Source organism: Terrapene carolina, unplaced genomic scaffold, assembly GCF_002925995.2.
Source record: "Terrapene carolina triunguis isolate 2854851 unplaced genomic scaffold, T_m_triunguis-2.0 Scaffold234, whole genome shotgun sequence".
Taxonomy (NCBI): domain Eukaryota; kingdom Metazoa; phylum Chordata; order Testudines; family Emydidae; genus Terrapene; species Terrapene triunguis.
The window spans coordinates 10,307,660-10,321,622 of record NW_020664585.1 but is presented as its reverse complement, the minus strand read 5'-3'; the positions used below and the strand labels follow the sequence as shown (position 1 = coordinate 10,321,622).

At 47.2% G+C, this 13,963-nt stretch overlaps 1 protein-coding gene across 1 annotated transcript in view; it reads right to left on the bottom strand.

Annotated features, from left to right (window-relative positions):
- TMEM132C (transmembrane protein 132C) overlaps positions 1–13,963 on the bottom strand; it is a 293,451-nt gene that overhangs the window by 195,993 nt on the left and 83,495 nt on the right. The window contains exon 2 of the mRNA XM_026656998.2: positions 9,828–10,716. Within this exon, the coding sequence (XP_026512783.1) occupies positions 9,828–10,716 (889 nt within the window). The remainder of the gene's footprint in view (positions 1–9,827; positions 10,717–13,963) is intronic.

Genomic DNA, 13,963 nt, shown 5'->3' with positions numbered 1-13,963 from the left:
CCAGCGAATCGTCCATCTGTGCTAAGCAGTTTTCTGGCTTAGCTCAAGAGAATTAAACTGTCACAGCAAAACTACTGTTTCTTTCCCTCTACCTTTCCCATTAATAGATGGTGGGGGTGGGGGAGGCTTTTCACATGGGAGCCCCAAGCTAAACACATAAGCCACTAGTCCAGACTCCTTTATATTGTACTGAAGGCTTGTTTATACTCCATTTATGCAGGGATTTAAGCTTGATCAGAAACCCATTTAGTTAAATTGGAGAATGAATTATGGTATCAACTATTCTTTATAGTGTACAGAACTTTACAACTGACTGGCTAGGCCTCACATTGCTCCTGTGTAGCAGGTATTGTTATCCCCATTGTACAGGTGAACTAACTGAGGCACAGAATGGTTAAGGGCAACATTTTCAAAGCGAGGGGAGTCTAATTTTGGATTCTCAGCTTGGGGAACCAGGGCCTATTTTCCAAGGTGCTCAGCATTCACAGCTCCACCTGACTCCAGTGGTAGCTACAGGTGCTCAGCATCTCAGAAAATCAGGCCCCAGATGTGCTAGATCGAGGTCGCTGGTCGTAAAGTTGTGCTTCAGCAATTGGCCATGTTCACGCAGCAAGTTGGTGCTAGAGCTAGGAATAGAATCCAGGACTCCCAGCCTTGCATCTAACAACAAGACTGTGCTTCGTTCTTAGTATTAACAGCTTAGATTATAAACAGGGCTGGGAAGGATGAAAATAGCAGTGATCAGAGTGCATCTCAGCCAGACTGCTTTTTAAAGATTCATGGAGGTGGGGAGAAGGGAACAGAGCAGTGGGAGAGACCCCTTGTGGTTTACTTTTCTAGAGGCCCTAATTTTTTAAATAGGAATCAGTCCCTTTTCGCTTATCATTGACTGCAGTAATAAGACAGGGCCAATTTAAACTCGAGCTCGTCACCTCTGTTCTTGCTCTGATGATATAATCCTTCTTGTCAGTCTAGGCCCATCTCCTCTTTCGCTCTGTCTAAAGATATAATACACTGTAAAGTCTATGTGAAGTATTTGCTAATGGCTAATGAAATTAAACTAATTGGAGTGTGATATTGTTCCTTTCAACGTGACATTAACATGCTCTCTTTGAAAATACTTTTTTTTGATGTTACAAATGCTTGGTTAAAAAAAAGATTGAGATACTTATTACATTGGGACTAAATGGATTTTTCTTTAATGTCCTTTAGTAAAAGTTATAATTGGTTAGAATTTCAATAGCTTGTATTCCTATTGTTTCTCAAACCAGCATATAAAAGATGAATGCACCTGGCTGCTATTAATTTTTAGCTACACGATCATCTTGGGGAAATCTTCCCATTTATGACAAACAAAGCATTCGCAAGGTGGCTAATACAGCACTTTGCCACTCTTACAAGTAGCAATCTCAAACCTTTAACAATGCTTGTGTGTTTGTTATTATATTATGGAAGTGCTTAGAAACGCAAGCCAAGACCCAGGCCTCGTTGGGCTGGGGACTGTATGCAGCGTGAGAGACACTCCCTGTCCCAATAGACAAGGCAGAGAAACGCAGGGGGATGTGAAACACAGACACAGAGAGGTGAAGTGACTTGCTCAAGACCACACAGCAGGACAGCAGCAGAGCTGGGAATAGGACCCAGGATTCTTGACTCCAGGCCCATTATTCAGATCCCCCAATCATTGATCAGGGCCCCATGGTAGTGGACACTGAACAATGAAATATACACATACTTCTACATGACCCCAGGAGCAATAAATCATAGACCTGGCCAGGTTTTGCAAGGGACACAGGGAAAACGGACCTAACCCACTGACTCTGGCACAGTGCATACTTTACAGGCCTGATCCAATGCACCCGGAAGTCAATAGAAAGACTCTCTTGGACTTCACTTGGGACCAGCTCAGAGCCCACTTAGCTCCTAAGAGACTTTGATCACAGGCTCACACACACACGAGATCCTCTCAGGGGACCATCTTGAACATTGACCGAACTATTATAATTTTCCGGCTTTGCTTAATAACTTTATTGCTTAAAGTTCTTCCAATATCTTCTCTTTGTACGCATAACCTCGTTTTGAGTGGCTTAGGTAACTCCTGTTGAAAGTGCTACATTGCTTCATGGTATCTGTTTACAATGGAAGTTTGAATGGAGAGAGGATGCCCCCAAAATTGGAACAAATGGCAGCTCACACTATCCCTTTTCATTGCTCAGGGTGTATGTGATAGAGGGTCCCTCCCTACACGCTACACAAAACATTTCTTACACAGTAAGGCCGTGTCTACACTACCACTTACGTATAACTCACGTCGCTCAGTGGTATGAATAAGCCATTCCAAGTGATGAAAGTTACAGAGACCTAAGCACCGGTGTGGTACGTCGGCAGGAGAGTTTCTCCTGCCAACATAGCTACGGCCTCTCATGGAGGTGGATTTATTATGCCGGTAGAACAGGGGCTGGAAAACTTTTTGGCCTGAGGGCCGCATCAGGTTTCTGAAATTGTATGGAGGGCTGGTTAGGGGAGGCTGTGCCTCCCCAAACAGCCAGGGGTGGCCCGCCCCCCCCCCCCGTTCTCTGGGGACCCCTGCCCCTCCATCACCACCCCCGCTCTCCATCCCCTGCCTCCGGACCCCCCGCCCCATCCAAGCCCCCCTCTCCTTCCTGACCACCCCATCTCCCTGACCGCTCCCAGATCCCTGCCCCTAACTGCCCCCCACCCCTAATTTCCCCCTGCCACCCCATCCAACCCCCCTCTCCTTCCTGACTGTGGGACCCCTGCCCCATCCAACCACCCCTTCTCCCTGACCGCCCCCAGACACCCCACCCCTGACTGCCTCCCGCTGCCCCATCCAACCCCTCCTCTCTTTCCTGACCGACCCCTGAGACCCCTGCTCCCATTCAACTCCGTTCCCTGCCCTCTGACCGCCCCGACCCCTATCCACACCCCCAGCCTCTGCCCACCCCCCGAACTCCCCTGCCCAATATCCAACACCCCCTGCTCCCTTACTGCGCTGCCTGGAGCACCGGTGGCTGGCGGTGCGGCTGCACCAAGACAGGCAGCCGCGTAGCACAGAGCACTGGGTCAGGCCCCGGCTCTGCAGCTGCGCTGCCCCAGGAGCTCGCCGCTCTGCCACCCAGAGCATTGCGCCGGCGCCGGAGCAAGCTGAGGCTGTGGAGGAGGGAGAACAGCAGGGGAAGGGCCAGGGGCTAGCCTCCCGGGCCAGGAGCTCAGGGGCCGGGCAGGACGGTCCCACGGGCCGGATGTGGCCTGCAGGCTGTAGTTTGCCCACCAGACGTGCTACAACTGTAGTGCTTCTAGCGTAGACTATCCCTAAGAGTTAGCCAGGCACCAGGGAAAGACGTCTCTTTGTTCCTCGGAACACAGAATGCAAATCTAAAGAGAAGGTCTAATTCCAGAGCAAAAGGAAACTTCGTTTTCAGAGGTCATGTCAGTTTTCTTTTCACTTTTGCATAATAGCTAAAGCTGTGGGTCTGGAATATGGAAGTCAAGATCACCTTTACATTTGAAAATGGAACATGAAATAGTAAAGACGATGGAAGCAAGTCCTAAGGCTTCAAGCTCTTTTCTCTCCAGATGTGGATTGAATTGCTTTTATGCTTCGATGTTTCATAACAATAGTGAAATCACTTTTAAATATTTAAGTGCTGTAGAGCTGCATGTGAACAGGAAAATGTTTTGATGTGATTCACATCTGAAAACACACATGGGCACACAAAAGAGAACTCTTTCCCCCGCCCTCCCATCCCTCTCTGTGCCATGTTGTATTTCAAATTAAGAGAGATTAAAGTAGGGTGTGTATGGGGAAGCGGGAGGCTTTTGGTTTTAGATTCCAAAAGATTCCACTTCAGGAAACCAATTTTTGTTCAGTGGGTTCGGATAATTCACCCCAGAATTTCAAGTTACTTCAAAATATACAACAAATTCAACTCATACGGCATTTCTGATTACAGCCACACTTCAGTGCTAGTGTGTGTGTAGGTTTTTAGCTATTAATAACTCCAGCAGCATTCCCGATCGTGTGTGATACAGCAGTGCTGTCAATACCCATTAGGAACTGACATACAAAGCTGCCTCGACTGATCTGTTTAATAGCTTTCCTCACTGCATTTATCCTTCATCCCTCTTCCAATCTGTAGATTTATTATCACTGCTAATTATCCATTGTCCTGTGTTGACTTGTTTGCTGGAAACAGGTAATTCAATAACACTGTAACCCTTCAGTGCAATTTTCTTTCCACCTGAAAGACCCGTAATTAACCATCTTGAGTGGGAAAGAACTAGTCAAGTTTTTCTAATCAGGGCAGATAACTTCATCTCCTTTCCATATACTTATCCTGCTCAGTGCTTTCTGTAAAGCGGGTTAGCCGGTCGTTCAGCACCTTCGACAGCAAGTTAGAGATTAGCTGCTGCCTAGCAAGGTAGATCAAAACACTAATGTTCCTAGCTTTAATGCTTTGGCCCGCTGCTGTTTAGCCTCTGCCAGATCAAATGTGGCACCACACACGATGAAAAACAGATGGAAGGACCCTTTAATAGTGCAGTCATTGGAAGAGTATTTAGAGCTATAGAACAAAACCACCACCATACACAGGCTAAGATTTTCAAAGCAACCTAACAGGGGATTGGTCCTGCTTTGAGCAGGGGGCTGGACTAGATGACCTCCTGAGGTCCCTTCCAACCCTGATATTCTATGATTCTATGATTCGGCTGCCCAAGTCCCAACACCACAGATAAAAATAGAGCGTCCAAATTCCCTAGCCGGAGCACACACAAACTCTTGTACATTTTTACAGTTAATCTCCTTAGAATAGCCTTCTTTTTGCTGGTATGATTTTTTTCTGTTTGCAGAGTGCTGTAAATTTACAAGCACGTAGAAGAAAAGGTCCATGCTCTAAGGACTTCTCAATCTACTCCATTTATACAATCAGGGCTGGCTCCAGGTTTTTTGCCGCTCCAAGCAAACAAAAAATGGGGGGGGGAGGAAGGAGTGCCGCCCCTTGAAAAGTGCCGCCCGCAAAGGGCCCGAATGCTGCCCCTTGAAAAGGCTGCCCCAAGCACGTGCTTGGAACGCTGGTGCCTAGAGCCGGCCCTGCATGCAATACGCCCAGCGATAGCTCACACAAAGGCTTGCAGATAGAAAGATCAACACAAACCTTCCGTCGGTGTCAGTCAGGATAGCTGTGTGGGAGTCAACCCTGCTATGTCGATTTACACCAGCCCCAGAAAGCAAGTGGAAGAGCAATGAGCAGGGCCGGCTCTGGCTTTTTTGCCGCCCGAGGCAAAAAAGCCACCCGCCGCGCCCCTCCCCCCCCGCACCTCCCCCAGCGCGGCAGGGGAGGGCGCCAAGCCCAGCCGCAGGCCCGCAATCCCCGACCGGCCAGAGCACCGGGAGCAGGGCGGCGAGCCCGGCCGGGGCTCTCCGCTTTCCCCGGCGGCCAGAGCGCCGGGAGCAGGGTGGCGAGCCCGGCCGGGGCTCTCCGCTCTCCCCGGCGGCCAGAGCGCCGGGAGCAGGGCGGCGAGCCCGGCCGGGGCTCTCCCCGGCGGCCAGAGCGCCAGGGAGAGGGCAGAGAGCCCGGCTGGGGCCCCGCTCTCCCCGACCGGCCGGAGCGCCACGGGGAGGGCGCCGAGCCCAGTCGCGGCCCAGCTCTCGGGCCGGAGCGCCCCGCCATGCCGCCCCCCTCTAGGTGCCGCCCCAAGCACATGCTTGGGTGGGCTGGTGCCTGGAGCCGGCCCTGGCAATGAGATGTGGGTTAATGCTACACTCTGGCCTTTCTGGGGATAGCTTATGCTGTTACAGGTGGATTACTTATGTAAAGAGATACAACAGCTACTCTGCTTATCTCCCATGCCCACAATGTTATCTCAACAGCTAGAGGAACCAAGAATTTTCCTTACTAACAGTCAGCATTAGGTGTGACTCATTTCTCTTTTTGTGGCTCTCTCTCTCTTCCCTCTGCAGGAGTGCACGGACTGACAGGTGAGTCTCTCTTTCATTCAATTATTTCTTCTGCTCCTCTCACCAAGTCTTTCCTGGTGGTATTATTACTGCAAATACTTTGCATTCTTGGAACAACTTTCCATCAGAGGAGCGCAAAGTGTTTTGGGAACATGAATGAACTAAGCCTCACAACCGCCTGAAAGGTAAGGAAGCAATACAACCCCATTTTACAGACAGGGATATCGAGGCATGGAGCTAATAAGTGACTTGCCCAAGGTCATCCGACTGGTCAGTGGCAGAGTTGTGAATAGCACCTTGATCTGCTGTCTGTCAGTGATGCTCTTTAATGATTTCACAATGGGCTCGGTAAGTAAAAAAAGGGGCTTGTGCGGGAAGGGAAGCTCTCTGTATAGTGGAGCAGCATTCCTATCACGTTAATGTATTACTATCCATAATATACTTCACTCCATGCCACATTAGTCATTTTCTTTGACTGTATCGCCGTTCTTGGGTTGATAAATTTACAAATACAGTAACAGGATTCTGAATTAAGATACAATTTAAGAACAGTTTCATTTCCAGTGATTTGTGGCGATTAGGTCATTTAGACCAATTTACTTTACTTTTGCCAGAGAAGATTTGTGGCTATTCCCCAGCCACCCCCCCACCATCCAGCAATGATCACACACTGTTTGCCTCAGTGCTGGGTGTTTGAAAAACTCAGCCAATAACATACCAAAAAAAGCAGGAACTAAACAAATTCACCATACCCGGGGACAACATGCAGCGTGTGTTTCTTTAGGATCATTGAATGTGAATGCATGTCATAGGATGTAGGGTTTGCTTTGGCAGGAACCCATGTACAGCCATCTACGTCACCAGGCAAATGGCCACAGAGAAGGTTAAAGCAGCCTGTAGGCAGCCTTAACATACACACTGGCCATTTTCCGCGTTTCTTTTTTTAAAAGACAGGCAGCCCATAGAGGCATGGGCCAAACTCTCCTCTCAGATACAGCCACGTACCACTACTGAAGTCAATGGATTTACACCCGCATAACAGAGTCGAACCTGGCCTCGCCTGCCATTCAGTAAACAAAAGAGATAAATCTTAGCAGCCGACAGACTGGGCTACATAGTTTATGCCTCAGGAGATAGTGCCACATTATTTTCCGCCAGTGAATATCATCTGTCACTTCATATTCTGGTGTTCTATGAGGGGCTAAGACAAGGCCGTGAGCCCTTCCATAGGGCTACTCTCCTGTAGCTACCCCATGCTTCCACCTGACACCTGAACAAAAATAACTGTATGGAGCAATTCCTTCAGCCCCACCAGCCTGCAGTCTCCACTGAGTAGAAGAGTGGCTTGGACGGCTGTTTCTCCTCCCACCTGGATTTGGCGTCCTGCAGGCTGGAGAAAGAACACAGGGTAGCGTCGCTCCCCGGCTCCCAAGGTGCCACCCCTTGCAGATGTCGGTCTGCCTCAACTCCCTCCATGTCACTGAGTCTGGGCCCAAGCCAGACAGGAGGTCTAACGAAGAGCTCTCTGGGCTGCCCTTCCCTTCCCTTCCCGAGCAACTTAACTCTGCATTCCATAGGATGCTGCAGGACCTGAAACACCACAAGGACTTTCCCTGTTCTACCCTCGTCCACTGGCTCATCCTTTGAGTAGTCCAGCTCTAATGGCTCAGGCCACCCTGCCTCTGCCTTGTGCCCCAGAGCCAGTGGGCTCACCTGGGTCCCTCAGTTCCATCCATGGAGCCACTTCCTGAGGATACTGCTCACATGCCAGAACTCACAGGCACCCAGGCCAAGCAAATACGCAGGTTATAAATTTTGATGGTGGGTGTGATGCTGGAAGACCAGGGGCCAGCTCTTGCCAAGGTTTTGAGCCTCAGCTGAGCACTGACAAATTCATTTCTGGGAACCAATCCAGCTCACCTGTGTGTTAGTACGGATAAGATGGATATTGGACATATATATGATTATTCACCCTATAAAAAAAAAACCAGTATAACTAGAGCTGTGAAAATCACTGAGTTTTCAGTTCAGTGGCCAAAGATTTTTTTTTGAAATCCCCACCACCACCAATCAAAATAATTTGGCGAATTCGACCCAAATTTGCCAAATGTTTCGGTCAACCTGCATCTGCATTCTTCTGTGGGGGAAAAAGATTTATCTGAAAAAAATTCGTCAGCTTTAAGTACAACCTGTTCTGAAAATCATCATCAACAACCAGTTGTGTCCATTACAGCGGGTAGAACAGGCAACGTCTGATGTCTGCTCTTTCCATTTCTGGCTATTACACCACTGAGCACATAAACAGCATCCACGCCCAGACAATCTGAATCCTTTCAGAGCTAAGACGTATATCATCAGATTTCAATGAGGGCGTCTATCTCTAACTCACTTTTCAGGGAGATAAAAGGCAGCGACACACATATTTCAAAGGGATATCCCTGCCCACGCAAAAATAACACACCAGATTTGTCTCCTTTGGATTTCTTCTTTCATCACAGCTATGCTGGTTCTAAGGAACACATCTTGTCTTCACTGTTTGTGAATAATGATTTTAAATAAAAAAGCAGCAGAGACGGGAAGAAGCTTCTTCTAACTCAGAGGTTCCACTCAGTAAACAGGTAGCCTGCGGATTATCTCACCAACTAACCCAAAGCTGCAAATATCAGAACGCTTCCGGGATTCCTAAAATTCCCCTGTTTTAATAAGAGTCTTTTATCTTCCAAGCGACACTTCCTTCCCTACAGGCTATTCTTGTCAGCAGTTGTCAACTATGTATTCATCTAATTCATATGAGCCTTAGACATAAACACTTTCATGTGCAGAATTCTACGGGAAACCCTGGCTGCTTGAAGCTTTAAAAGAACAATTGTTGCTTATCACTATTGAAATTTCTCTTAAACGTAAAGCCTGGTAACAGGAAAGGGAATCCATCAAATATTTTGGGAATTAGTTAGTCGGTCTTTTTCACCCTCAAAAGATTGTCATCTGGTTAGTAGGAAAATTGCTAACATATCAAATAGGAAGGAAACACGTTGACTTTTGTTCTGATCCACTATGGCAATGCTTATGTTCCTATGTACTGCCTTTGCCGATCCTTTCCCAAATAATGAACTTAACGTCCCTCAAAATCAATAGCAACATCAAACATATAAAATTAAGACCAAACAAACAGGCAAGTGTGCAGCCCCCAAAAAACTGCTGCTTAAACAAGTAAAAGATGGAGCCATTCCCTTGAAGTTCTCATGACAAAACCATTGTGTGGGAAGGCAAAGCTGTGCCATGTCATTTGCATCAAAGGCAAGTAAATGAAGTTTGCCATGCCAGATGTTTTGCTACATTTAAATGTTGTGCCTGAGGGGACGGAGGGGGGTGGGGAGGGGGGGAGAAGATGGATTCTAAGGACTTGCCTAAATGCTGTCTTGCCACTCATTAAATCACCAATCTAATGTGCTGTAGAGTCACACTCTATGCCCCAACTGGCCACGTGGACCCTGCTACTACGCATTAAAAGTTCAGGAGTATAATTTTGACATGATGCTTGTTTCAGCTACTGTGATGCATGACTGTCCATCACTCCACAGCAATGCCCACAGTAGGCAGCACCCCTCTTGTGAATTGGGCACTCATTCTAGAACCTTGGTGTGTTTTAGGGGTGTGGAATGCCAGCGAGGATTTCTTTAATGTCCTCTCTGTCTATGGGGTTGGGGGGTGAAGAGATGAGAAGCGGGTTGCAATTAGGGGTCAGTTGTAAATATGAGTCCACCCCACAAACTAGCTTAGGCTACTTCCCCTTTACATAAGCGTTTGCTACTGATGGAGAAACAGAGGCAAAACCAACCTACCGTACCTCAGTACGAACTGTTCCACCGTGGAATTGTTAGCGAGAGTCACAAAGACATTCACAACTTCTCCTTGCTTGACCGGCTTCGATGGCAGCCAGATGACAACATTACTGTCCAGCCTCAGCTCTGTCAGCTGAGAACTCTCCGGGGCTCGATAGAGGCTCACAGAACCAATCCTCTGCAAGTGGGACATGGTCTCGTCCGTACCATCCTTCCCTGGCCGGATGGCATTCCCCTTCCGCACATCCTCAGTGGTGCACTCCCCGGTCTCGTCCCCCGGCTGGATGGTGTAGTACAGTTCCACAGGGCTCCCTTCAGACTGATCCGTCGCTTTCTTACGGCCGGACACCACCGTGGGGGGGTTAAACCAGCTCAGCAGGAGTTCCAGCTCGGCCACGCACAATCCCAGATCCCCCTTCAGCCGGCAGCTGCCTCGGACTTCCCTCGTCTCGCGGAATGCAAACACCCGCAGACAAGGCAGCCTCTCCGTGGTACTGTAGTCATCCCAGTCCCTGCCCACAACGTAGAACAGGATCTGGACTTTGGGCTTGCTCAGGTAAATTTTGTCGCTCATGATGCAGGCTTTAAGTCTCCAGTTAAAAGTAAACTTGCTGGTGGAGCCAAAAAAGTTTGAGGTTAACAGTAGGTCATGGGGCACTGCTTGTTCAACGGAAAAAGGTCCATAGCTGGCATTTAATACAGGTGGCCTCTTGGCTTTATATGGAAAAAAGGACTCCACCCGGGATTGCAAACTGGAGTTTCTCATGAAATCCTGATTGGCTTCTTTAAGAAAAAAGCAAGTCTCAGCACTGAAGATCCGATAGCTCACAGGTAGATACGTTGGTAAAGAAGAAAATCTCTGTATATTGTCCAAGATCCCTCGACAATCTGTCACTATTAATAATAATAATAATAAAAAAAGTTAGTAACCTGGAGCTTCATGGATTAGGCCAAAAGCAATTTATTGCTTCAAAATAAAAGGTTTCTCTTGACTCTAATGGAGCCACCTGCCACATTATTGTTCAATTAGTTGTGATAGAAAAATGATTACAGTTAAACGCTGGATTCTTCAGTATGTCACATGCATGGCAGAAAATATAGGCATTAATCCTGCCCTGTATTTATACATTATTTCAACATAAAATATACACACACACACACACAGGGGTCTTCAGCATGATACATTTGTCTAGATTTAACTTAATTCAATGCTGTACATCAGGATTGGCCAACCTGACCCTGAGAAGGAGCCAGAATTTACTAATGTACATTGCCAAAGAGCCACAGTAATACGTCAGCAGCCCACCACCACCAATTCCCCCCCCAACCCGCTCCCAGCGACTCTCGCCCACCGGCAGCCCCGCCGATCAGCGCCTCCCCCTCCCTCCCCACACCTCCCGATCAGCTGTTTCGTGGCTTGCAGGAGGCTCTGGTAGGGAGGGGGAGGAGTGAGGGCACGGCAGGCTCAGGGGAGGGGGCGGGAAGGGGTGGAGTGGGGGCAGGGCCTGTGGCAGAGCCAGAGGTTGAGCAGTGAGCACCCCCCGGCACATTGGAAAGTTGGCACCTGTAGCTCCAGCCCCGGAGTCGGTGCCTATACAAGGAGCTGCATATTAACTTCTGAAGAGCCGCATGTGGCCACCCCTGCTGTACATCCACTAATTAATCCTCATAACACTCATCATTACCTCCAATTTACAGATGGGGAAACGGAAGCAGAACAGTTCAGTGACTTTTGCCCAGGGCCACCGATGAAGTCTGTGTTGGAGCCAGGATTAAAAAAAAAAAAAACAACACACACGAGTTCCTGAACTACACTGCTTCCCTGACTGATTGCAATGTTTGTCACCGATGTGCCTTGTAAGGTGGCCATCCATCCTGTTTTCTGGGACAACCTCAGTTTCCTTAAGGTGATCTCATATCCCAGACACACTGCTTCTCCCCAACCATTTTCAGGGTTCACCAAATGGCAGCACCGCACTACAAAAGTGCTCTTGACGCAATGTGATGAAGATACATCAAAATATCATCAAGTTGAAATATGATACACTGACATCACAGGAGAGGAGTTTGCTTCCCTGGAGAAAACACACATTGACAACTCTACCCTGGCTTAGATGGAAAAAGGGTAGCTAATTCTCCATGGCTGTTTAATCCCTGACATGTCTGATGAGTCTCCAAACAAGGATGCAAATTCCAGTGCAGAAATATATCTACTAGAAATCAGCCTGAAACCACCATTTCTTAAGAAAAAACTTCCAAAAAGTAATCAATGAGCTTTTGGTCACTACCTGCGGAACCAGTAGCTTAGAAGTGAACAGCATTGCATTCCATTAGTAAGCCACTATAGCCAAATCTCTGACATTCCTCATTCACGTGTCACAGACCCTGGAACTGCTGCTGTTACTGTATTTCTCAGGTATCTCCACTGCTGGTATGTTTTTGGTCATTGTAGCTAGGGTCACAGTTGGCAGCCAATAGTGACAAACGGGCCTTCTAAAAACCAAGATCTCACACCCACAAAATTCCTCCAGTAAGTAAAACATTTTTTCACTGCCTGAGCCACTTGGCACTGAAGTCATCTCCCGCAGCAGACTTCTGAGGGATGTCAGGATGTATTAGCACTACAGGGTAGTATTTGCTGGACATACCTGTCACACTCCCCAGGCAAAGACTTAAACTGGTCTAGTTAACTCACTTTGTGAAACATCAATAAAACTACTAGAACTTTGCACAAGCCTTGAAGGCGACAACACAAAAAGTTCATTCATAAATTGGTAGAGTCCTTTTCTTTCCCATCTACTCTGCCTTCTTATAAACTTTCTTTCTGCCTTTTTAGTCTCTGTTTAATCACAGCATGCACAAAGCATTCAGTACATTGGTAAGTTCCACTCACCCATAGCTCTTGAAATCCTGCTAATCACTTTCACTGTAGGAACACTGGCTAGCAGATCAAAGTTAGTTTCTGCTCTACAGCCAAAGAGAGACTGCTCTGCAGATTGCTTTTCAAAAGAAATGACAAACATTTCTCCCGCCCCCCTTCTGCCATCCAGAAACCTTGTTTCTGGGTCACTAATTCTAGCAGCATGGTTTGCACCTCTGTCGTTTAAGGTTGTGCTGGTATCTCCGATTTTCAGGGCTATAGAGGCACCATGCTAAAGACACCCCTATGTGTGTAATATATGTAATATCTATAAAATCTCAAATCTGTAATGTATATGACAACCCTGTGTGTGCTAGATCTCACACACAGGAGTGTCATGTCAATAAAATCAGTAATAAAAATGGGTGCCAAGGTTTTGGCAGGCAGGGCCTCGGCTGAGCAGATTTTTTCTTTTAATCAAAAATTGATTTGGCTGTTTTAATAATTGTCAATTAGATGTCTATTGAGGCAAATAGGTGATATTTTTCTCACCAACAACCCTGCCTACTCACACTACTAAGACTGACCAAAACTGCAAATGAGAAGGTCATGCAAGACAGTATCAAAAGCCTTACTAAAGTCAAGATATACCATATCTACCGCTTCCCCCCATTCACAAGGCTTGTTACCCTATCAAAGAAAGCTATCAGGTTGGTTTGACATGATTTGTTCTTGGCAAATCCATGCTCTTATCACCTTATTATCTTCTAGGTGTTTGTAGAGCTGCATCAGCTTCAAGGGCATTATAGCACTATACCAGTTTACATCAGTTGAGGATCGGGCCCTAAAATTTTTACACTAGAATCTCTGAATGGCGAACAGTCACTCCCAGGGACTTTGATATCTGCTCAAGGTTCTCAGAGGTTCTTTGGTATAAGCCCTGATTCTGTAAAGAGATCATTCCTTGTAGATTCTTACTCCCTTGTGGAGTTCCATCAAAGTCAAGGCATAAGAGAGAATCAGAGACATAATCAGGACACCAGATATGGCCTGGAGTCGGCTGATGTGCAGAACCTCCCCCTCTCCCCACCCAATACTTATGGAAGTTCCAACTAGGAAGTGAAACCTGTAACCAAGGTCCATGTCTGGAGGATTTTTCCAAGCAGTAGGCTCACTGTCCTTTTAGCATGCCTGGCTGCTAGTATTTTAATTATCTAGTAAAACCTAATTAAATGTTTTCAAGTAATACATAATCAATATCAGTCATTGCAGCAAATGACT